The sequence below is a fragment of the Apteryx rowi genome, unplaced genomic scaffold (assembly GCF_003343035.1).
Source record: "Apteryx rowi isolate R43461 unplaced genomic scaffold, aptRow1 scaffold_287, whole genome shotgun sequence".
In the NCBI taxonomy this organism is placed as follows: domain Eukaryota; kingdom Metazoa; phylum Chordata; class Aves; order Apterygiformes; family Apterygidae; genus Apteryx; species Apteryx rowi.
This window is the reverse complement of record NW_020449274.1, coordinates 157,786-184,179: the sequence shown is the minus strand read 5'-3', so window position 1 is coordinate 184,179 and position 26,394 is coordinate 157,786. Positions and strand designations below refer to the sequence as shown.

The window sequence follows — 26,394 nt, the reverse complement described above, 5'->3', positions numbered from 1 at the left end:
TCTTAAAAAACACCCCAAATCCACATGCTTTAAAATGAAATATATGACTGTTTCCTGAAAGCTGCACAAAGTGACAAGTTTCTATGAAGTTTTACTATATGTTTCATGCAGGCTGTATTTGATGCCTTTTATGTTTGCCAAATACAACCTATTATTTTAATTTTTAAGCTTACACTAAAAAATATACAGAATATAACACAGCAAGTGATCACTGTCATGTAAGGCCTCATCTCTGCATTTCTCCAATCTCCTATTTTCGTTTTGTTATTGCTAGCACAGAATTTAAGCATACTTTTTAACGTAAAAGTTCTGGCTGTGTATATATGCTGATGCTCTCTTAACACTAAAATTCACTTCTATTACAAAAATCATTTAAATAATTTAAAATAATAAATCAGTAAAAGGAAAGAGTCAAAAAACCTAAAACTGAAATTAAGTGATTTTTCATTCCGTTGATGTACACAAGAGACAAAGATTCATACCACAAACTCCTCAAAACCAAACAGATTCATTTTTAAGGTAACAAAATGGCATACTGCTAATGCCATTTGCTTTTTAAGTCTTGTACAAGGCTTCACATATTTAATTGTTACCAGTAAGCTAGGACATATTTATGCAAGAATCTAAAGGAGAGAGTCAGCAAGTTCAAGGGTGCTTTTTCCACAAATTACAGATTTTAAGCATTCAGCTGAAAGATGCAAGTATTCCTCCTGAAAGATGCACACACCTGGGCTGTCTTTAATGTATCATGCTTTGAGTTTCAAAGCTGAGCTTTTTCAGTTTTGTGTAGAGAACAAAGCCACTGCGGGAATGAGGAAGCCCTGTTTCCAGCAAACTTCCATCATACGGTCTATGCACGGTGGTTAACTTTTTTTTTTAAAAAAAGTGGTTTAAAATCTAGCCAGCTACCCCTTACCCCCACAGCTAAACCTCTATAGCTAAGATAGTTCAACTCATAATATGGACAGAATTTTACAGTTGGCTAACAGTTTGCTTTTCACTGATAAACTATGTAATTCATCGTCCTGATGCTAGACAGGTAGACAGGAATGAATACAATCCATTCCAAAAAGACTGAACAAATAATTTGATTATTTCATTAAGTTTGTCACTGTATCTGTCACACTGTCTCCTCCGTAAGTCACAGTATTTGCTGTGGATCTGAACACAAAGGTTTTTTTTGCCTAGACATTTTCTTGTCACTAAACACTTGAAAATACCTTATAATATGTTCTACAGTTGCAACCATTCAGATCTGTTTAGTAACTGATGCATACTTGGATATCAGTTTTGCTAAAATATATAAACAGAAATAAAAATACTGAGTAAGCCTAAAGACATCTGAATACTATTTGCAAGTACGCTGGAATGCACAATAGCGTTCTCACTATTCCATAATTCTGTAACCATGACATTCTCCTTATAGGTTGACTGTAACTGATGTGCTCAGATAACGAAAGCAAGCAGAAAACTGTAGTCCTAGTAAGTGATAACCATTGATCAAACCAAAGAAAAACCTTCCAAACTACCAAAAGAAATTTTTTAAAGCAAAAGTTAAGTGACATCTTAATTATTAAATGTTACAGACATGTCTAACAATGTGATTAATTTGCAGAAATACAATTTTCTATTCACGTACACATGTGAAGTCAAGGAAATTTGTCCCTGCTCGCTCTGTTAAGACACTTTGCGCAATTTTCTCTGTAGCCTTCCAAGTCCCTTCAGTGGGCTAGCTTTTCTCAGTAGATTTTACGCAAAAGGTTCACACTGGACAAAAATTGATTCTTGTCTGCTTTGGTGTCATAATATCTCTAACGATCTTATAAATAATAAAATTTTAATTTCTTACATACTTGTTTCCACAAATATCTCTTATGGTAATTCATATACTGTCTAGGACATGATAAATCCCCATTCATAAATCTATTACTTGCTCATTCCCACAAACAGCCAGTCTCTCCCCCTTCATGGATATTTTCTATAGATCATTATTTATTTACAAGTGACCAGAACATACAGCTTTTGAATGGGATACCAAAAGAGAGTCACTTGGACATAACGTTAAACACACTACTTAGCAGCAATACGTCTAAACCAGCATTTCTGAAGTACCAGTTTCTTAAATTTAGTTCTTTTCTATGACATTTCTGTAAGAGTTTTAATTTAAGAACCAGCTGTGCTGGTGTTTATGAAACAGGTTTGTGGCCAAGTCTGCACAGAGGTTTACAAAGTAAGAGAGGAATGTGTGAAGGGGTCCAGACAGAAGTTTGTCAACTGCAAGATATACTTCCCATTCATGCAACGCTGTAAGCACAGTCAATTTATTTATTTTCGGTATGGTACAGAGCTTGATGCAATATTCATTTCTAAAGTCTGCCTAAGGGCATGCTTTTAAAAAAATTCAACATACCACTTATTACATGTTACTGGAACAATAGTTCAAAACGCTTCCAAAGTGGACAAACTCAAGAATGACTACAAGTTCTGGAAACTGCTGGTTGACATAAAAATGTGACAGGCACACTCTTCCAAGGTCTTCCAGGTCTTGCTCACACACAACCTCAGTCTTCCTCAAATTGATGACAAATTTAAAAGCTAGCTGTGGAAGCAACACACCTGTCTACCAAATGATTTTACTTGTAGTTGACCAACGGTATACAGCAGTTCCTCTACTGTATGCCACAAAACCTTGAGCCTGGCAATGAAACTGTATTGAAAAATCCACATTATCAAGACATATTCCTCAGGTGATAGGGAATGCCCAGAAGGGTACTGTGATGAGGTTCATCCAGTTCCCTTTGAGTCAAAATGTTATCACACATTCTAAAATGTTACACATATTTTAAGAGTCTTATCTAGAATATCATTGTCTTAATTACTAGGAATAATGTATACAAGTTGCATGGGGCTTACAAGCAACCATGACTCCACATGGTACATTCACCTCTCATCTTTAATGATAATGACCCCCTAGATCAGAAGAGTGTAAGGCCACAAATTTTCCAGGCTCAAGAGAACAGGGCAAGAGGCTTTCACCTTTTGGTATCTTTCCACCAGATTTTTTTTCCATGGAACACAATATGACCTTTGATTGTTTTTGTTTTGGAAAAAGTCATAGCTCCACATATTTTCAGAGAAATCACTGCTTCCTAGACAATTTGGAGGAATGGGCTGATAGGAACTTTATGAAATTCAGCAAGGACAAATGAAGCCTGGCACCTGGGAAGGGAGAACCCTTGCAATGATACAGGCTAGGGCCTGCCTGGCTGGGGAGTAGTTCTGCTGAAAAGGACCTGTGGGTACTCATAGGCAGCAAGTCAAGCATAAGTCAGCAGTGTGCAGTGGCAGCAGCAGAGGCCAACAGCATCCTGGGCTATGTTTATAGGAGCATAGGAAGTGGTTAGGACTTGCTAGGCCATGTCTAGAGTACTACACTGGGTCCTGCCACCTCCTCCCCAATACAAAAAAGTTTTGGTAAACTGGAACAAGTTAAGCTGAGGGTCACCAAGATGGTCAGGAGGCTTTTACACATGTCCCGTAAAAGAGGCTGAGCGAGCTGGAGTTGTTCAGCCAGAAGAACAGAAAGCTTAGTGGGGACTTAGTAATAGCTTTCCAGTACCTCTAAGGAGGTTATTGAGAAGATGGAGTCAGACCTTTAAAAAAGGTGCATGGCAGAGGATGAGAGACATCATGCATAAGTGGAAGAGATATTTCAAGTGAATACAAGGAAAAACATTTTCCAGCATGAGGACAGTCTTTGGAACAGGTTGCCTGCCCTGAGAGGCTATGCAGTCCTTGCCAGCGGAGATTTCCAAGATCTAACTGGATAAAGCCCTGAGTATCCTGGTCTGATCTCATAACTGACCCAACTTGAGCAGGAGGTTGGAACAGAGACTTCTTGAGGTGACTTCCAACCTGAATTGTTCTATGATTTGGTCTGACCTCCTCCTGCCTATCACCAGACAAAAATGTCTATCAAATGATTTCAACATAAAGCACAATATTCACTTAAGTTATTACCACATTTTTAAGTTGAAAAAAATCCATATAGGACTTAAGATCATAACTGATGAATCCTGCATCCCTTAACAAATCCTCAAAAATCTGTCTGCCAGAAGTATGCCTGATTTCTGGTTTGCAAAATACAGTGGCTCGAAAATGCAGCAGTTTAGTGACTGTCTGCTACATTAAAGAAGCCTCCTTCTACCACATATTCAGCTCCAGTTTGTATGTATTGTAGACCTCCTAAATCTCCTCTTGGATGAACAAAACTTACCATCTTCTAAGCTTTCCAGTATAAAGTATGTTTTCTAAATGCAGAAGTATTTTTGCAGCAGCTCTCTGAAAGTCCTCCACTCCAATTCTGGTGTTTACTTCAAAATGGAGAAAGCTTATTCCAAAAAAATGGTTTCATCAATGCAATCTAAGTGTAACAATTTCCTGTTTGTGCATTCAAGGATTGCAAGAGCTAATTCCCTCATAACACAACCACAAAACTTCATGCTCGGTTGTTTATCTGCCATCCATATGTTCTGAAGTTCTCTTCAGACCCCACTTTCCAGAAAACAAGCTGTAGCATTTTAAATGTTAAGCACTTTCTTTATTCTTCACAGGTTGTACTTGGCTGTGCTACTAGACTTCAGACTCCATTAACAAAAAAATAGCGGTAACTAGTAGACAAAAAATTATACATGGAGGGCATGAATTATCAGTACTGTAGAAAAGCCTAGAATCAAGGTGTCTAGAATGCATTCAAACTGCTAGCAGTTTTAGGAGGGGGTGGAAAGGGTGGTGGGGGAAGAACACAGACACAGCTGCACTAGATAAAACTAACAGTTCACCTAATTCAGAATCATGTCTCCAACACCACCATGTCAACAGCAGAAGCCTAGGAAATTAAGGAAGAATATAAGGGGGAGAAAAGTATAGAGTCACACTGTCCCAGAAAAATCCCTCAATCTTTTGAAAAAAATCACTCCTTAAGGGCCTTCAGAGTTTAGGCTTCTTGTGTTTGACAGCCCTCAACAAATTCTTCTGCCACTGAAATCCAATCAATTGCAGAGCACAGTAGACTTTTAGCAGCCACAATGTTCTACTGCACAGACTTCCAGTGGTTAAACATACACCACATGGAAAACCATCTCCTCTTGAATGCTTTGATCCTGTTTCTCCCTCCTTTCCCTCTCCCTCCATTTGATACACCTAGTTCTTGTAGAGGAAGAGACATCAAATATTCATTCTCTATTCATTTTATCCACACCACTTGTGATTTGCAGATCTCTGTCACAGCCCTCCTTCATGGTATAAGTCAGCAAGTGAAAAAGCAGTAGAAGGTGGCAAGCTGACTGTGTGAAATCAGGATGGACTAATGGGATAAACTGAGATCCTGCAGAGACAAAAGCCCAAGCTCGACAGTGCGAGGAAGGAGGGACAGCTAGAGACTGTGCTCAAAGGAGCAGTGAATGGAGATTCTCAAAACAAAGGTCAGAAGCCTGTGACTTCTAGCAACAGAATAAGGCCCTCTCTGCCTGCAAATCTGTAATTACTGAACAGGTAAGGTGCCCTAGGAACTTGTGAAAGAGGAACACGCTCTGTCAAGGGAGGCAGCAGAGCCAGCTGAATCTGACCAACTATCTGCATAAAGAAGAGGCTGCTGATAATTATCAGAGACTCCCTCCTGTAGGAGGTACCCATCTATCAAACTGAACTGATGTCTCAGGACATTTGCTGCTTTCAGAGGACCCAGATTCCCAATATTGCAAAGAGACTACCAAGGCTCATCTGGCCCTTAGTCTTGTTGAAACAAACCTCTTGCTGGTCATCCACACAGGCACCCATAAGACTGCCAGAAGTAACACTAAGCATATCAAGAGTGATGGTGGAGCACTGGTAGAAATGGTGAAAGGCATGGGTACCCAGGTGGCATTATCACTAATTCTAACAGTGAGGAGGGAAAGGCTCCAGCAGAAGTGTGCAGATCCAGCAGGTCAACACCTCGTTGAATGACAGGTATCCCAGGCAAGGTTTTGACTTCTCTGACCATGGGAACTTCTGAGGATCAAGGATTCCCTGCATGGACAGGATCCGTCTGACAAAGGTTAACAAGAGCATCTCTGCAAACAGGCTTGCTGATGTACTGAGAAAGGTTTAAACCTAGGTATGCTAGGAAATGGTTATCATAACTTGAAGTAAAGGTATGGAAGGCAGTAAGGAAACATCTGGGAGACAGCATGATGGGGAAAGCACTTGCACATCCCTTGTGAAAGCAGCGTAACTGGGGGGTTCATCCCAGCTACCCATGAACAAATGTGGGCAGCAGAGGAAAAACAGGAAAAGTCACTAGTTCCTACAAAGCTGCAAAGCTATGATTTCATTTGGATTACAGAGACATGATGGCTTAAATGACTAGAATGGTACAGTGGAAGGACACAGGCTCTTGAGGAAAGACAGGCTGGAAAGGGTGAGGAATTGTTGTGCTCTATGCAAGAAGCGCCCAGAGCTCTGCCTTGGGACAGGTGATGAGCCAGTCAAGAGCCTATGGGCAAGAACAAGAGGACAGAGCAACACGGGCAATATTGTGGTAGGTGCCCACTAGAGACCACTTGATCAAAAAGAGCAAGTCAATAGAGCTGTCTCTAGACAGCTGGAGGAAGTTTCACAATTGCAGGCCCTGGAAGTTATGGGTATACTCATGGCTATATGGTCAGGCACAAGCAAGCCAGGCAGTTCCTGAAGTGTACTGAAAATAATTTCTTGACAGAGGTTATTGATAAGCCAACTAGGCGAGATGCTCTGCTGAGGTTTTTACTTAAAAACAGAGAAGAACCAGTCCAGGATGTGAAGGTCAAGGGTAGTGTTGGCTGAAGCAACCATGAATTTAAAAGTCCTGAGAGACGTGAGCAGGACAATAGCATTACAGCCCTGGCCTTCAGGAGAGCAGATTTCTCCTTGTTCAGAGATCTGCTTGGCAGGATACCACAGGAGACTGAGCTGGAGGTCAAAGGTGCCCAGGAGAGCTGGTTGTTCTTCAGGCACAACCTCCTCAAAGCACCAGAACAGTCTGCTTCAATGCACAGAAAGTTGAGCAAGTGTGGCAGAAGGTCAGCACTGGTGAACAGGGAACTGACAGAGCTCACATGTAAAGAGCAATTGCACAGGAGGAGGAAGCAAGAGGAATATAGAGACATTGCCCAGTCATGCAGGACTGGAGTAAGAAAAACCAAAGCTTTTGACTGGAACTGGAGCCAGCGAGGGATGTGAAGGGCAACAAGATGGGCTTCTCCAAGTACACTGCCTGCAAAAGAAAGGCTAAGGAACATGTGGACCCACCGGTCATTGGGGTGGGGGACTGAGTGACCAAAGACATGGGAAAGGCCGAGGTACTTAATGACTTTCCTGCCTCTGTTGTCACTGGTAACACTCCCCACTAGGCCCATGGGCCGACTAGCAGAGCAAAGTGTTACCACAGTTGAGGTGGCAGAACTAGGGAGCACTTAAACCAGCTGGGCATACAGAAGCTCATGGGACCAGATGGGATGCACCCAAGGGTGCTAAGGGAGCCAGCTGACAGCACTGTGAGGCCACTCTCTACCATCTTTGAAAGATGACAGCAATCAAGGGCTGATGACTGGAAAAACATCACAGCCATCTTCAAGGAGGGCAAAGAGAAGGATCCAGGGGAACTACAGTCTGGTCAGTCTCACCTGGGGTCCTAGGGAGACCATGGAGAAAATCCTCCTGGGAAGCTGCTTCCAGACACATGAAGGAGAGGCGACTGGGAACAACCAGCTTGGATATACCAGGGGCACATCATGCCTGATCAACGTGGAAGTTTTTGATGATGCGCAGACTGGCTACATAAGGGGGAAGCAGTGGATGTCATTTATTACCTTGACTTTGGCAAGGCCTTTGACATGGTCTCCCACAGTATCCTTGTAGCCAAATCAATGCGAGATAGAGTGGAGAGGTAGATAAGATGGGTGGAAAACCAGTTGGACCATTGGGCTCAGAGTTGGTATCAGTGGTACAGAGTTCAAGTGGTGGCCTATCACTAGTGGCAGCCCTCAGGGATCCATATTGGTGCTGATGGTTTAACTTATTAATGGCATGGACAACAGGCAGCAGATCATACTCAGCAAGTTCACAGATGAGAACAAACTGGGGGAGTGGCTGCTATGCTGCGGGGCAGAGTTGTTATTCAGAGACACTTTGACAGGTTGGAGAAATGGCCTGACACAAAGTACAGCAAATGTAAATGCTGATTCCTGCATCTGGGATGGAATACCCAACCCTATGCAACAGGGCAGGCTGGGAGCTGACTGGCTAGAAAGTAGCTTTGTAGAATAGGGCCTTGATTACTGGTGGAAAGCAAGCTGAACATTAGTCAGCACTAGGAAATAAGTTCAATGGCATTCCAGGCTGCAAGCACATAACCAGCAGGCAAGGACAATGATTCCTTCTCTTTGTTCAGCACTTGAGAAACCCCTCTGGAGCACTGTGTCCAGTTTTGGGATCCTCAGTAGTAGAAAGATACTGACAACCTATAGCAAAAACAGTGGAAGGCCAGCAAGAAGGTCATGGGGTTGGACAGCTACACATGTTCTTTGAGAAGTAGGTGGGAGAACTGGGTTTGCTCAACCTTAAGAAGGGATGGTTAACTGGAGATCACTGACTGCAACTACCTAATAGGAGGGTATGGAGAAAACAGCCACTACTTTTGAAGGTGCACAGTAATAGAACAGGAAGCAATGAACGTGAGTTGAAACACAGAAAATTCCAATGAGATATAAGGAGAAACTTTTCCCCCTTGAGGTCGGTCAAATATTAGGTTGCCCAGTGAAGCAGCTGTGGAATATCCATCCTCAGAGATATTCAAAAGTACACTGCCAAGGTCCCTGAGCCATCTGATCTAACAGGACCTGCTTTGAGCAGGGGGTTGGAACAGAGACCACCAGAGGGGCTAATGTAAATTACTCCGTGATTCTATGATCTTCCCTTTTGCTCTTCCATGTACCTCTTCCAGTTCTATAACATCTTCTTTAAGATCAGAAAGGGCAACAGAATTATGCAAAACATTTAAGTGTTTGGTGTCCCTCAGACTTATTCAGTGCCATAGTGATTTCCTCAATTTCTGAATGTGTTTCTAGCACTCTTACTTGCTTTCTTCAACTGCTACTGAATTAATGTATTCACAGCACTACCTACTATAATCCTGGAGGATTGTTCTTGAGTAGCGAGTCAGTTTCTCTTCCTATCAAGTTGTAATTCTTTTCCTACTAATACATATCACAGAATCAGAGAATCACAGAATGGTTGAGGTTGGAAGGGACCTCTGGAGATCATCTAGTCCAACTCCCCTGCTCAAGCAGGGTCACCTAGAGCACATTGCACAGGATTGCATCCAGGCGGGTTTTGAATATCTCCAGAGAAGGAGACTCCACAAGCTCTCTTGGCAACCTGTGCCAGTGCTCTGTCACCCTCACAGTCAAGAAGTTGTTCCTCATGTTCAGACAGAACTTCCTGTGTTTCAGTTTGTGCCCATTGCCTCTCATCCTATCGCTGGGCACCACTGAAAAGAGTCTGGCCCCATCCTCTTGATTCTCTCCCTTCAGATACTCAGATGCATTGATAAGATTCCCCCCCGCCCCCAGTCTTCTCTTCTCTAGGCTGAACAGGCCCAGTTCTCTCAGCCTTTCTTCATATGAGAGATGCTCCAGCCCCTTAATCATCTTAGCAGCCCTTCGCTGGACTCGCTCCAGGAATTCCATGTCTCTCTTGTACTGGGGAACCCAGAACTGGATGCAGTACTCCAGATGCGGCCTCACCAGGGCTGAGTAGAGAGGGAGGATCACCTCCCTCGACCTGCTGGCAACACTCTTCCTAATGCACCCCAGGATACCATTGGCCTTCTTGGCCACAAGGGCACATTACTGCCTCATGCTTAACTTGGTGTCCACCAGCACTCCCAGGTCCTTCTCCGCAGAGCTGCTTTCCAGCAAGTCAACCCCCAACCTCTACTGGTGCATGGGGTTATTCCTCCCTAACTGAAGGACTCTGCACTTGCCTTTGTTGAACTTCATGAGGTTCCCCTCTGCCCATCTCTCCAGCCTGTCTAGGTCTCTCTGAATGGCAGTGCAGCCCTCTGGTGTATCAGCCACCCCTCCCAGCTTTGTATCATCAGCAAACTTGCTGAGGGTGCTCTCTGTCCCTTCATCCAGGTCAGAAAAGCATCCTCAAATTAAATCGGTTACAGAGAAAAAAGGAAGAAATGAAGGGTATCACTTGAAATACTGTTAGATTTATTAATTACTTTTGTATGACAGTAATACAACTTATTTTAGTATCTCTTTTTTTCCTTTTTAGGAATGGAAGTGGGTGAGAAAAACACTCAAAAATTAGTATGGCAAAAGTCACAGCTAATCCTACTCCTTTACCTTATGCCAGGGTAAGATGCTGCTAACAGCTGCTGGCTATCTTTTTACTGTACTTAGAGCCTGTCTATAATAAATATGATTTTAATGCTTTCCATGTTGTATATTTGATGTTTGCAAAGCGAATTAAACAATAAATGCTCACACTGGTGAAGTTAAAGAGTACTGGTAAAAATTAAAGAGCTCATCATTGACTATATCTTATCACCATCCGTTACAAAAATATTCATCTGAATTTCACATCCTCCCAGAATTCATTACTTCAGTGCAGTTCCAGAAAGTTCTAGTACCAGAAAGACTGAAATTGTCAGTTATTAATTTAGAAACACGTCACAAGCATGCTGTTTTAAAGGAGGAATGAACAAAATCCAAGACCTGAATGAAAACTACCAATTTAAAGAAGTCTTACCTGGAAGACTTGACTTGTTTGTTAGTATCACTTCAGCACCTTCCTCCTTCTCATCACAAGGATCCTCTTCATCAGACAGTACTAAGAAAGCCTCTTTAGGCAGACTTTCATTGCTTTCCTGCTTGGATGGCGAACCCAAAGAGTTGTCCATTTTCTCTTCTAAATCTGGGGCTGTGTCATCCACTGGAAGCAGAGAACTTTTGGAAAAACAGCTTAGTTCATCTTCAGCAGGGGCTAGTTTTTCCAAAATTGGAATAATTTCATCTGTTTCCATAGAGTCTGTATTCTCCAAGATACTCTCACTTGGCTCATCTATTGTCTTCTCAACAGTGGTTTCTGAAAGATCTGCAGTGTCATCCCCTTCATCTTTTGGTTCCTGGTCAGCTTCCATACTGCTAGAGATAGCCTCTTCTCCAACAGCATCTTCAACAGTCACTTCTTCAGCCTTTTTTTCTTCAACAGGTAAATCGGAACTAATAGTTAAGTCATTTGTTTCGCTTTTCTCTTCAGAAGAGTCACTAATATCACAGCTTAATTTACTTTCACCTTCTGATGGGATGTCACTCTTTCTTTGGTCCAAATGATCTTTTGTATTATTTTCTTCATGGAAGTTGTTTTTATTGCTGCCAAGCACTCCTTTTTCAGCCTCACAGGCTAAAGCTGTATCATCTGTATCTTGATCTTGCTCAGAAATAACATTCTCTGGAGATGCTTGAGGTTTAGATTCTAGATCATTGACTATGCTCTCTGCCCTGCTTTCAGGACTTTTGACATCAGTAATTTCCTCAGAATCTGTTCTTCCTTCTTCAGAGTTAAGACACAAATCCACTAGGCCATTAACTTCCCTTTTGTCCTCCATACAGTCTGTATTGCTTAAAGGGGAATTTAAATCAGAATCTCCATTCTCATGCTTTCCATTTAACAGTTTAACTTCAGTTGTTTTCAAAAGCTCCTCTTTAACCTTATAGACAGCCTCAAGTTGTTGTCTATCACTTACTCTCATTGTTTTTCGTGCTTTGAAGACTTTTTTCTGAGGTTCATCTGTGCTATCCATCTTGACCCTTAAAAAAATTTAATAAGAATTGTGAAGACTCAGTTTTAAAAGATCATATATAATAATATCTAATTAAGACAAGAAGCTAAGAATTACTCTGTACCTTAAAGAAGTTCAGAATCTCTCTATATCTTGAATGAAACTCATTGATTAAGATCTTGAGCTAGACAATGATAACCAATTTACCTCTACTGAAGTTACTATATCACCATGAATTACTCCTATCCAGGATATGACTTTTTAAAAAGTTTCTCAAAAATATACTGAAAGGCACTTGAGTAACACTACTGAAGAGTTATTACCATAAAGTTATAGTGAAAAGTTAAAGATGATGGGATTTCCTGGAATAAGGACATAAGGACATTTTAACTTTTTTTAAAGTTTCCCTCCACCCCAAAACCCCTATTGGATATTGTTCCGAAATTTGTTCTGCAACTCACAGTTCATGCAGTATGCTACTTTGTACGGTATCTTTCCAGCTATTTTATGATTTCAAAATTAAATGGAAGAGTTCACTGTCCCCCAAAACATGCAAATAATACTCAGTGTGAGAGGATTAGAAACCAGGCAGTTATCTGGTGCTTATAAAAAATTTCATATAAAGATTACAAATGTTTATACCCATGAAATAGCAGAATTATTATATAAAAGATGCATTTTCACTATTTAATAGTTTATTTTCTACCTTTCACCAATACACTTTCATTCACAGTGCTGAGAAACTGATGATTAACTACTTTATTCTACCTTTTCAGGAGGAATGTAAAATTAAGTTTTTTGATTGAAACCTGGTAATTATGAAAATTCAAGTATCAAACCAAACAAATATGTTTAGAACTTTCAAATATGTCAAACTCTCCCTCAGGCCCCAAACTCCATGGTACTTTGAGAGATTGCATCATGTATTAGCAACACAAGTATTTGCAGTATGCAATATCGTTACAATACCTTTATGGAATAAGAAGGTTGAAAGGCTGACACCAAAATATCATTTAAAAAATAAATGAAAATTGTACTATCAAATTGTGTGCTTATTCACAAGAAAGCATGAGTTATATAGATTATTAATTTAAAAGTCTGGTATCTTAATCATTTTAAATATGCTTATCCTCACCAACCGAGTGCACCATTTTAACTGTCAGAATCAAAGGCTTAAGGGTTTGGGGCAGATTAAGCTGCATCAGCTGAGGAAGGTACCAACATCTATTCCAGTTCAAGCTAATACATCATATTATATAAGGCTTTAGCTGTTCATTAGCTGATCAATCAACTACTCAGCTGTTTCTAACTTTGGGCAAGGACTTTGGAGAGTGGTTGTATGGAATGGTAGGCAGTGCAAAATGGTAGCTGATTTAAAGGCAACACTGTAAATCTACTACCAAAAGTCCATCAACATAAAGGAATTCCTTAAAGTCTGAGCTATGCTCTACAGCAACAATGGCAAACCTTTTTGATATCTGATGTCAAATGCATTTTTAAAAGCCCCAGCCCTCACTTTAACTGATAACATGTTCAATCGATTAGTCCTAAAGTTGACAGCAGTAACAATAGTTTGCTAACACTGTTCTAAAGGATTTAGGATACCAAGTTCCTTTATTACAAAATTCTAGATCTGATAGAGAAATATACTTTGGGTGGGCAGGGGGAGGGCATGAGACCCCAGGCCTGTCTTATTCAAAAAAAAGAGATAAGTATTCCAAATGTGATGTACCTTAATGTTTTACATATTTATGTAAGGGCTTAAGCAAAGCAAAAGCTGCAAATTAAAAACACCTTTTGCAATTTAAGAGTATAAAAACGGGAGGGAAGAATTTGTAATCTGCACAGCAATGAAATCCAACTGAAATTGAAAATATCCTCTAAAATCTTTGTATTTTAAACTTTGATTTTACCTTCACTCAGATCAAACTACATTCAAAAGATCTTTTATGCTGCAGCACTCTAAATCAAACAAGCAATATATTCTAAAACTGGAGGAGAGAGTACTTCTCATTCCTAGGTGTGGGAATGCACTTTGGCCATCCTTTGATTGTATGCCGGGATGAAATGCAAACAATCACCATCCTCCCCACTTGCCAGAGTTTCCATCAGAAAAAAATATGCACACTGTGAAGAAGCCATGTTATGCTTTAATAAGTCTCCCAAATCTCGCTGAATGATTAAGGAAAAGACAACTGCAGAATGCATCATGGACTATTATTGCCCTGAATTTTGGATGCCGCTACAGTTAGTTACCTACAGGAATCAAAGAATCACAGAAATGCTGGTTGGAAGAGACCTCTGGAGGTCATCTAATCCTGCTTCCCACTCAAACAGGACTATCACCAACACTAGATCAGATCAGCTGTAGTTTTGTACAGCCAGGTCTTAAAAAGACAAGTTTACAACACAGAGATTCCACAACCTTTGTGTAACTTGTTCCAGTCCTCCTTGTAAAATTTTTTTCCTAATGCCCAACCTGAACTTCCCATGATACATACAACTCATGGCCACTGTTCCTTTGTACCATCCAACACTACATGAGCGGTTTGGCTCCACCCTTTTTGCAACCAACTTGGACTACAACTATTAAGCAGCTATTAAGATTGCCCCGATGCCTTTTCTTTGGCAAATTAAAGAAGTCAAGCTCCCTCAAGCTGCTCTTCATAGGACATGTGCTCTAGGCTGATGATCATTTTGGTAGTCCTCTGCGGGATCCTTCCTAGGTTCCTCATAAACAAGCTTTTCTGAACAACATTATTTAACACTTCTGCATTCCCAAATAGAACATTCCAAGATACTAGAGCCAGTTATATTAATTCAACGATCAAGATAAATGCTAAATCTTACAATCATGAAATACTGTTCTTTATAATTATTAGGCTTCTGTTATACCTGGTCAACATAACCTGTGGCTGTTAAAAATACACGGGCAAAATGGAAAGATATGATTAAAAAAGAAGTTTTTTTCCTTGTTTTCTATTTCCAATTAACATAACATTCAGATTCCCTTCCACATTATTTCAGTTCTCTTCTGCATGACAATCTTTAATCCTCATATTGGAGTAATCAATGGTGCTAAAAAACACTTCAGTTCACACCTCAGCAGTAGATAAGCCAAATCTTCACAAAGACTGTATCAGCTCTGTTTAGATTCTCAATAGTACCACCAAGAGATGCATTTCTGCCAGTCTTAACATGAGTTTCTGAACAAGACTGTCTATTGCTGCATTGCCACTAGTGGGAACAAAATATAACACCTATGAAAACACTGATTTGAAAAATCAGCTTTTTTTTTTTTTTTTTTAGAAAATATTCTCTCATCACATAACTATTTCAAGTTAGATGACATACAAAATCCCGATGACTTGTTAGTATCTTTCCAAAGCTGTCTACATGCTAAATACAGTATCTTCAAACTCCTTCAGAAAGGAATACATTTAATACAGTAATTTTAGTCCTGACCTGAAGTTAGTAGAAGCATATGAAAACATCTAAATATTTCAGAAGCACGTGTGCAGTTTTTGAAAGCATCTTTTTTCTTTCCTCCCAAGAGCTTAAAATAAAAAGCAAGTTTTTTCACACCACTCGAAAAGTATTTATCAAAGCAGTCGCATAATATGGCATGATCAACATGTTTAAGTTCCATGCATATAATCCCCTACAAAATGTACATAGCTATAGAAATATCGCTTTTAGAGTCAATTTGAAAAAAATATAGAAAACCCCAAGTTTGGCTAACCTTAAACAACTTCAAGAGATCATAACAGTTGATCAGCTAGCAAGAGAGTCTTCCATTAAAAGCAGTGCTAGGATAAGGGGTCTTTGCATGGTAATTAGAGATGAGTATTTTATCCCCCTGACTCCAACACTCTCTTTTATGAACATTACCCAGAATTTTAAAATCCTTAAGTTACAAAATTCAAAATCCTGTTTTTGCTGTGACCAAAAAGTATTTTCGATTAATATTCACAACCTAAAGTTCATAAATGATTCACGCTTTTGTAATCATAGAATGAAACTTAAAAAGCAAAGTAAAACTGAAAATATATTTACATGCTCCAATTTCCTTAATAATCTCAATCTTTCATATTTTTAACATAACACAAAACACAGCCAAAAACACAGTAAAATGAAAGAAAGTTCCTTTTCAACTTTGCCAATAAGTCTTTTACAATCAAACATCAGAATACCTTTTTTATATTCGTGCATCTTTACTCTTTTCTTACAACAGAAAAAAATGAATCAATTGTTTCTAATGTATTTCAAAGTAATGTTTACTTTTTAATCTGACGATATTATCCAACATCTCGTTTAAAAACAAAGCTCTAATACATTTCTACAATGAACCCAAAAGAAAAAAGGCTCCTTATAAAATTCCATTGTTAAATGTTTATTTGAATAACATATGCATATTTTCAACCCACTCACGCAAATCATCTTTTGCAACCAAAGAGCATCCAATAAAATCTATTATAAATGAGAAAACTGTAAGCATAGAAGAGATTAAAAGATGAAAATTAAACACTGGTTAGCAGCTAAATATCATGTATCACTGCAGACAAGACTTAAGGCATTTAACTTCCAGCCATACCCACAAGGGAGCACACTGCAGCCAAGTAACAGATCTCACATAAGAGCTGCGTAAAATAAGAAACAAATAAATCACTAACCAGTTCAGACAGGTTTGGTCATATTGGTGCAAGCCAATCAGCAGTCATCTTATAATATCTGCCTTCCATCCTTACAAAGGGGTAAGGAGGCAGCCTTGCAGAGAGTAACTCCAGAGCAGATTGCGTTAATTTTAGTCTGGCACAAGTAAAATATTTAAAACACTTTTAGTTTTAAAAGAATTCATCTAAATAGACTCCTTACATACTTAAGAATTAACACAGAGTTTGTCTACACTTGCTATACGCTTCCCTCATATGAAGCTTGGGCATTTTCCACAGTTTTTATGCACAAAGCGACCAACTTGCAACAAAGAAACAAGTAGCACAGGTGCCAAACCAATGAAAGGGCATYTTTTATTTCAAGGGAAGACATTTGTATGTTACAGTACAAAATGATTCCTGCCTATAGAGTGAAGTGTACAAGAGTTAAATTCAGTAAATAAGGTGGTAGGCTTTTTTTTTTTTAAATAAAGTTCACTGAAATGATAATCAATTTTGAAACACCAACACACACAAACATTGTGTATATTTACTTAAATATCACGATAATTCCCTTCTCCTTTTTCATTTTAAGCTTGAAAGTGATATATACTTCAGAATGAGAAACACACCTTCAGAAACCTCTCCCCAATCATAATTGCAGATTTTTTTTCTCATGACCAAATATACGTGGCAAAACCAAAATGTGCCAATGTAGCTAAGAATACATGAAGGACTCCTCTTTCAGCCAATTACAGTTTTCCTTTTCCTTCCCTACATTTTTTATTTTGCAGAGAGATCGCGGCTCTAAAACAACAAAGGAAGGTATTAGCATAGCTGCTACGAATTAGCCTATAATCGTCTGCTCCTAGGAGCAGCCCAAGAACTGCTCAAAAAGTTAGCCAATCAGCAGGCAGTTATCTGAATCCTTCCTGGTAACAGGCAACAGACAAAGAGAAGGTCATGGAAATGCAGGGGGAAAAAAGCTGGAATCTGAACAATAGTGAACAATGGGTTTTGCATAATATAATCAGTCTAGAACAGCGTTTGCACAGGATTCCTAGAGTGTACACAGTGCTAGCCAAAAGCACCACAACTGTAAAACATTCGCCAAAGCACAAGAACTACATGAAGGAAGTAAAGCAAGATTTTTCCCCTTTGATCATGAAAATCAGTGCCCAAATATGCAAGTCTAGTTAAATTTAGCGCAGTCAAATTGTGAAATTTGAGACAGCAAATGGTCAGGAGTACTCTGTTCTAGATGGAGAGTCCCAGAGAATAAAGTGATGAACAGAACCTACCTTTTAGGAAGTGGTTCATAAAAAGCAGTTCTCAATTGAAACCATCAACAGCAATGTTTATATAAACTGTCAACAATTAAAACCCCCATAGTTAATTTTCACACAATCCCCCCCCCCAAGTTTGTGATCTATTCTTACAGAACATGTGCTGAAACACTGCGCCGATAAATTATATTAGTGATATGAAAATAAGTTAAGTTGACTTATCTGACTGAATGCAAGATGTAACCACAAGCCTATTAAAACCCACATATGACTGTGTCTTCATTTTTAAGATGTAATAAACACAATCAATGATATCAAGTGGAAAAAAATATCTTCTAGCACACCACATGACTTCGGTCAGTTTCTTCCCTTTTAGGCTAAAATTATGTTAATGTTGGCTGAACAAAATGAAGGAGGACTGCCATTTTCTGAGAAAAAAAAAATCAGCATTCTATTTCATCTAATATACTTTCAGCAAAACAGAATTCACTGTAATTAAACCTTTAACTTATTTTTATTTTTTTTTTAATATTTAATATCCAGGATCTAGTAAAGTGGATTGGTAATTTGTAACTTAAGAATAACAGCATTTTCCTCTGTAGTAGAATCCTGTAATTTTTCATACACACCCAAGAGGGAGGCTGCTAGAGCTATACCCTTCATTTATATAACCTCCCCATAGGAAAAATTAGTCAGCAACCCTTTCGTTGTTATTGTACTGGGAAAGAACTCAAATACCTTATCTGATTGGCTCTAAGAAGCTACTGTTTGGCAACCAATCAGACTGCAGCTCCTTAAATCCTACCCAGCAACAAAAACCCATGAGGCCATTGGCAAAAATTCAGCCAGGGTATGAAAACAAACAAGGGGGCCTATCGTACAAACAAGCAAAGTTTGTATTAAACTAACAACATTTTCCAAAGAGCTGGTAAACTACCAGAAACAGAAAAGCTTGATTTTGTTTTAAGATCTAGAGCTTCACAAAAACATTAACCCATGACTGTAACAAACAGGAAGTTTACAGTCTCAATAAATATTCTGATTAAAAATAAATTCTGATTAAGATTAAACAACATGCAAAAACACTTTTAGGCTAAAATGGGTTTACAAGACTACAAAATTTACGTGATGTTAAATGCTGATTCAAAAAACTGCTGAAAGCCAACCTGGGTTAAGTATTGCAGTTGTTAACCTTTTCTCCCTTCAAATACTATGCAGTGTCTATACTTTTCCAGTGTTCCAACATAAGCATCAAACTCTTTCTCCTGCTTTCAAGGCAGAAGTCGTATTGCACTGGTGAAGAATTCTCCCCCACCCATGCACTCTGCCTTTTGAAGAGCCAGTTCAGTAAAGCATTGAGCCCATATGCGTGTATGCATGTGCCCACTGAAAAAAAAGCACCTAAATACATGGTTACAGGCTTAGTAAACGACAGTAAATTTACAGTACTGTTTCAAACTAGTTGTACACACCTAGGTAGTTTACTTGATCAACAACCTGATCAGTACAGACTTGAATTGTGCTCTCACCACTTCAACGCCACAATGAAAGCCACAGTTGCTCTGTGTCCTCTCTAGCTCCAAGAGGAAGATACCACCTCCAATGTTGGCTCACAAACCCATTTCACACACTAATGCGAATACTAATATTCTAGAACTCTTTTCCCACAAGACACAGCAGCTACTTCATGTTAGGTCCATTTATCCAACTAAGGTATTTCAACTGTTAGTGGTTTTGCAGAACTGAGCCTTACATGGTCCATCAACTTATGCCTTGATAACCACTGTACATAAAATATATCCTGTTTTTGAAGATGGGAGAAAGAAAAAGAAGAGAGCGTCTTTACAAGACAACAACTTTTAATTAAAACATATATTCCAGCTAACCTCATACAAGCAATTCAGGTGCCCCAAAAATGATCAGCTTATTAACACATGAAACTTAAGCTCTGAAGCTTGACCTCCCAGAACAGAAGAGAGCTTTGTCTTTTTCTGAAAGCTAATTTTAACAGCTATTTAGATCATTAAACCAACAAAATTGAGTGGAACTCAGCCAGAGCAACAGTGGTAGATATTGTGCTTTCCTACTTCCCAAAAATGTTATGGATTTCAACTTTTACCAACAACTCAAAACATCAGCTTTCAGTTCAGCTGTGAGATCCCCAAGCATGAAACAAGTACTGCTGTGTCAAATTTCTGTAATAGCAAAACTGAACAGTCTTAGATTTTTACCACAAGCTAGAGCATTAAGCGTGTTTCTTTCTATAAAAAAAATTGTTCTAATCCATTTTTATAAAGTTGAATTAGTACATTTTAAGATAATTTGTGGGATATTGTTATTATACAGTTTAAATATTATACAACATTATGCCACGTCTCTGGCATAAGAATAACAGCTACCATTATCATTAAATACCAGGTGGAGCTAATTATTCCAGGACATTTACTGCCACAACACAATTAAAAACTTATCCAACTTCTAATAGTCCCAAAATTAAAACTTGAACAACCTGGAATCAATTATTCATGTACATGCAGATCAAAAAAAAAAGACAAATTCTGTTAAAAAAACAAAACAAAACACACACCTAGAAAAAGTAATGCAAGTTATTTCATTCATGTAAGTTTTTCTACTTACCAAAAAAGAATCAGTGCTGTATTTTTACAGGTGATAATTCAGACTAAAGCTGTAATACAGCATCATTAGTGTATGCAGAACTACATCGTTTTTAAGCTAGATCTCTCTAAATCTTCATTTAGATAAAATGCAGAATAACATGGTTCTAATGAAAAATTGATATATTTACCCTTAATATTCTGTAAAGCAATTTCTAAATTAGTTCATGTATTACATAGGCACCTAACTGTAGTGATGTCATCTTGACTTTCAAACACTTGCAACTTAGCATCAGACAGCTCATCTCAGAAGTCTGATGTCACTAATAATGGCCCTCTGAGGTCACTTGTCAGGTGCTGGAAGAAGAAATGGAAAGAAAACTTGCACCCAAAAAGGTGATGCTACATTGAAAAATTATTGTTTGTCATGAATACAAACACATTTTAGAATTTTTTTTTGCCAACGTGACATTTTCTCCATAGCAAAATGGTAACAATTTAAAAAGCAACTAAAATATCGGCCGATTAGTTAACTGTGGGAACTTGCTGTTTTATAAAATATTATCTATATTTTCCCTAGGGAAGATACCCTTTCTTAGGAGGTGAAGTTGCACCTGCTGCCTTTGTTTGCTAACTGTACTTGTTTGAACAAGTACTTCCACATACAGAAGTCATTGCTAAACTACCAAGTTTCTCAAATCTGATTCAAGGAGGAAAGCCTTCAATTTTTGAAAAAAACAGATGTTTTATAATTTCTTCTAATTAAAACTTGGTAGGGACTTCCTGTAATCTTTAGGGTTTGGGGGCAGGAAGCCTATTTACTTATTTTTACATGAAATGATTAATTTTCTTTTCGTAAATGTTGAGAACATACCCAGAAGGAAGCCCCCCGCAGCCATGTTGCCCCCTCAGCAGCTCCCTCAGCCGCAAACCCTGCACCTCCCCCGGAGGGCAGCCACTGCGGGACATTTGCATCGATGCTCCCATTGGCTGCAAAGATTATTTTGCATAAGCCAATCCGTGACTTGAGGCTGAGCCACCACCAGGAGGCACATACAAATCTGCCCGGCAACCGGCTAAAAACAGAATCGCTATCATGGCCTGTCACTGAGAGCGGGCATGAAAATGGGAGCAGACTGACTGCACACCAAGATACAACGCCTCTTCGTTTGTGAAGTTAACATGTATGAAAACACAACATATATGTCCTCCAGCAACCACATTTACCCCACAACTTTGCTACCATCTAGGAGATGCAGAGGAACCTCTGCAAACACAAGAGCTGAAGAGACACATAATCTTCAAATTTTGTGCTGAAAGCAAAGGTGTTAAATGCTGGTGTGACATACTTAAGTCTCCGTTTTTTGTTTTTGTTTTTTTTTAAATAAAAAACATAATTTTAAAAGCATTGCAGTCCTTACTATCTTTTTCAAATGAAAACAAACTGATATAATCTGCACATTATTTTCTTTTCTTCCTACTAATGAAGCACGTGAATTTTTAAGCAAGCATGAACAAACCATCTTACTTGGTCTGTTTTATATCCCGTCAGTTTGGTGATATGACAGAGTCATCCAACCCACTGCAACAGATGGAACTGAACTTTCATTAAATGTGGACTGTTTTACGCCTGATTTTTTTTTATTTTTTTGTCTCCTAAATTATTTTTTGGGAAGTCACATGCCACCACAGATAACACAAGAAGAATTCGCAGATTTACACTAAGGGACAATATGGAATTTGAAAAGGTGTGCAGACTGAACTAAGAAAAGAAACTGTTATTAGAAGACATCTTGATAATAAAAACAGGTCACATAATGCATGCAATTCTAAAATGCTTACGTAAATACATTGCTGAAGTTACTCAAAACAGGACAATGATCTACATCTACACACATTTTACTGTTTTCAAGCTACAAAACAGATATCCCCATCTACAAGTTCAAATTTCAGCGGCACCGCTGAACCGTAGGCATAAACTCTTCTGATTGGAGCTGAATCAAGTTAAGAGGTTTCCACGCTTTCTGATCCAACATTCCTGCCCTCTAGGTTTCTGCCCCTCTCATGCCATCTTTTTTCTAATAACTTTTTTTTTTTTTTGAACCTAGACTATTTCATGGAACTGGGTTAAAGGTAGTTAAAAAACAATCAAGTGAAACTGTTGAGAAGAGCAACCCATTCATGCAGGGCACCTCCAGCTGCCTAATCCAAGTCTTCCACAGCCTGGGAAGTTCTGTCTGCCCATATCTTGTATATACATATTCAAATACTTGTATTTGCTACAAGTTGTAGTGATTAAATGAGGTGGGGAGGAAGAAAGCTGGCCAACACAGATGGTCAATGTCAGACAGAGTATTGACAACAGTTGGTAGCTCTTGAATTACTCAACAAAACAGAATCACAAAAATTAACAAGAACAAACAAGGAGGAGGTTTAAGTAAAGGAAGGCAAAATCTGAATATCAGAAGTCTTTAAAATAGCATTAGCAGAAAAAGAAATATCAATTTCTTGTAAAAGCTACAATTTACGGAAACTTTATTACCTGTCTCTACTGTTAGAACTATTTGCCACAAACACTCTTTAAGCTACTCTAATGGTAGCTCGCTCCATTGTTAATAATCTTTATTAACAATTGCAGCTCCCTGCCCACAAAACAGTTATTCATTTATCAACTGAGGCTAAATATTTTCCAAAAGAAATCAGTATTGCAGAGGGACAGAGACTGGGAAAAAAAAGAAGGGGAAAAAAAAAGAACTTAGCTACCTAATATTCCATTCATTAACAGATACAAGAGAAAAAAAATCAAAATGACTGTTTTCAGTGCTAGCAACCCACTGTATTAGTATGCTAAGAACGCTAGATAATGCAGGTAGTGCATATTTTCACAATGATAAGCAGTCACTCTCTAATAGATTTCAATGGCAGTCAATTTCTTATCTACCAAGCATACAATAGAGTAAGATTTATTTATCCTAGTAAGAGTGTAAAGCAACAGATTGTATTTTCTTCAGTCAATGGGCAGCCAATTATTTTTCTGTATTTGCTGCTAAGCAAAGATTTGTTCCATGTCTCAAACCTGTAAACGCTTGTAAGAAAAGCTACCAAGGATATTACCCAAACTGCACTTTAAATGTTTCATCATCTAACATGTAAGCAACCACAGTATAGATTATTTTTCAACTTAACCATGCTCAAAAGAAGCTCTGCAAATGCATACAGATTGCAAGATGTAACAAATTAATCCTCTGCTAAAATGACCGAGGTATAGGAAGCAGAAAGTGAACGGCAGACACAAGATGGCTTCTTTATGCAGTTCCAGTCATACAAACAGACACGAAGAATAGTTCAACTAGTTTTCAAAGGTTTTTGATAGCAAAAAGTATCCCGAAATGGTATTGATTCTAGCTTTTTTCATCCTTTTTACAACCATCAATAAAGTATCTGCAGGGTAGTCAACAGCTTTATGATACAGCCGTATGTGGTATGCCAAAGAAGTTCTTTGGAGACCAAACACAACATCTCAAATATAATTGTTACTGAATATAAAAATTTCTTTTTTCATCACCTTTTTTTGCTTTCCACACTTGAAATTCCATGAAAGTAAATAGCTAAGTTCTGAAATAATGTCAAGTCAGCTGTAAGTGACACAGTTAAGCCTATCTGCATGCAGCAAACCATGATATGCCCTACTGATTTCCAAAGCACTGCCTTATGCCTAATCCTAATGCATCATGTCAACTCAGTTATATACTCTGACAAGCAAAGTTATTTGAACAAAAGTAGGGAGGACCAGATAAATGTCTTGAAAGTAATCACTCAGTTGTGGGGATAATCCTTTTGTACTTTTTTTTTTTTTAAAACTCTTCCCACCGATAGTTTTGACTGAATATTAGTGACAAAATTTGCATCTACTCCATATAAAGTGTTGATATTACATTATACAGCATGTAATCATGCTTGGGTATGACAAATGAAATTAAGCAAGAATATAATGCAAGCATTTGAGGCTGCACATGAACTCAGATCAGGGAACTGAGCAGTTAAAACCAACCTTACTGATGTTAGTTTAACCCAGCCAATATAGAAAAACCCAGCCAGCAGAGAAAAAAAAGTCTTAGATCAGTTGCCTGATGCCATTCACCATGAAGCTGCACTTAACACTTGAGCCAGCACAAGATAGTGGGCAGAAGAGGAAACACAGCACTGCTTCTGTTAGATAAGCCTGTCACATACCAGCTTTTGCATACCAATTTACATTACCTGTATAACACTACAGCACTAAGCTAGATCAAGGAGCTTAACCTTCATTCATATATGTATACACACACACACATATAAAGGGACATGCAATAGAAGAGCCTTGGGTTTTCTGGGTTTAGATGCATCATGAGCCAAGCACCCACTGTAATAGAAAAGGAGACCTCCTAGAGGTTGACAGAGCACTACGAGTGGCCTATGAAGTCAGCTTCATCTGCTTTTTCAGGCTTTTTATGGATGAGGTAAGGAAGCTGTTCCCACAAAGAAACATATAGCTGGTCTTTTCAAGTGGAAGTCTTCTTACTTATTTTTAAATATTCACTGCTTTCATGTCAGAGGAGTGCAATATGTGCAATAATACTAATTCCCTCATATATAAAAATATGTAGTTATTTCTTGAACACTTCAAAAATAAATGTCATAAAATAGCAGATTAAAAGATGTGATTTAACTTCTGGCTTTAGACTGTACTAGATTCTTCAGTGGTAGAAGTATCTTAAAAACACACAAAGCTTTCAGACAGAATATTAAAGAGAAAGGGAAAAAAATTTTGCCTCTGTTCCATGGACAATAACAAGCTCCTAATGTGAAATTGTATTTGAAATGTTATTTTTGTTCTTTTTTTGTAGTGGATAGCAAACGTTACTTATACCCGATATTATGAGTACCACGAGTGTCTATCATTACAGTAAGTATGAAAATCCATACTGTCTGATCCCTCTAAAAAGATTTCAGTAAAGCATCCTGCAGTAAGTGTAAACATTTTTTTCTCTATTAAAGAAAAAAAAGAAAGTTTTTTATTGATCATAAATATGTACATACTAAGCTTTTTGCCAAGTGACCTGAAGGTAACCAAGTCTGTTTTTACTAACATTACTTTGTCACTTTAGGTCAGGTGACAAACTTTACTCCATAACATTCTTAAGTTTTCTTACTCGCATGAAGCCAGAGCTACATGTATACAAGCTGTAAAACTGTGTGTTGAGCTGTGGAGAGTCGGATTATTTTAGTTACCTGGATATCTATTTTAAATAAACCAGGAAAAAGTATTTAATAAGAGTATATTTAGATCCAACAGCAAGTTTGGATAGCTCTAGCTAACATTCAGCTATCATTTGTTAGCTGTAAGAAAACACCAAGTTTCTATCAAAATGATCATCACAAAGTTGAGTAGCACATCAATGAAAAAGGTCAGACTGCTGAGAAAAAAATCAATGTCTAGTTTGCCAGAGTATTTTTAAGGGAATATAACTATTGAAACTTGAAATGGCTTAGCCTAAAGCTAATTACATCTTACATAAACATGATTTGCAAAATTCATGCGTCTGCATTTGATAATCAAAGAAAACAGTCATTTATGACAAGGACCAAGAGGGAGAAGTAACCCCTTAAGGAGTCACCGATTATCCCAAAACTTGAAATTCCAAATCTTCAACAGAGGTTTGACAGCATTAAAGAAATGTGGTTCCACCGTCCCCCCCCATCACTATTGCTACAAAGATGAATAACTGATTTCCCTGGCCCTATTCCCTGAAAACAGAAAATTTAATTGGAGGACTCATACATGAACTAGGAAAATAGAAGCAGAAGAACTCCCCCAAATGTTAGTTTTGTTTGGTATATACACCAAATAAGCTGGAACTTGTGCTCATCTAAACCTCTTCACGAAATATTAAAGAGCTTACAACTAATCATTTATGCTTTTTAATTAT

The 26,394-nt window shown here is 38.4% G+C and overlaps 1 protein-coding gene across 21 annotated transcripts in view; it reads right to left on the bottom strand.

Moving 5' to 3' along the window:
* The window catches only part of ATF7IP (activating transcription factor 7 interacting protein), a 114,987-nt gene that overhangs the window by 46,247 nt on the left and 42,346 nt on the right, over nt 1-26,394 (bottom strand). For 17 of the 21 annotated variants that reach the window (XM_026069114.1, XM_026069112.1, XM_026069109.1 and 14 more), the window contains one exon: nt 10,840-11,900. In XM_026069114.1, coding sequence (XP_025924899.1) covers nt 10,840-11,893 — 1,054 coding nt within the window. In that variant the 5' untranslated portion in view covers nt 11,894-11,900. The other 4 variants (XM_026069111.1, XM_026069113.1, XM_026069118.1 and 1 more) reach the window with 4 other exon arrangements.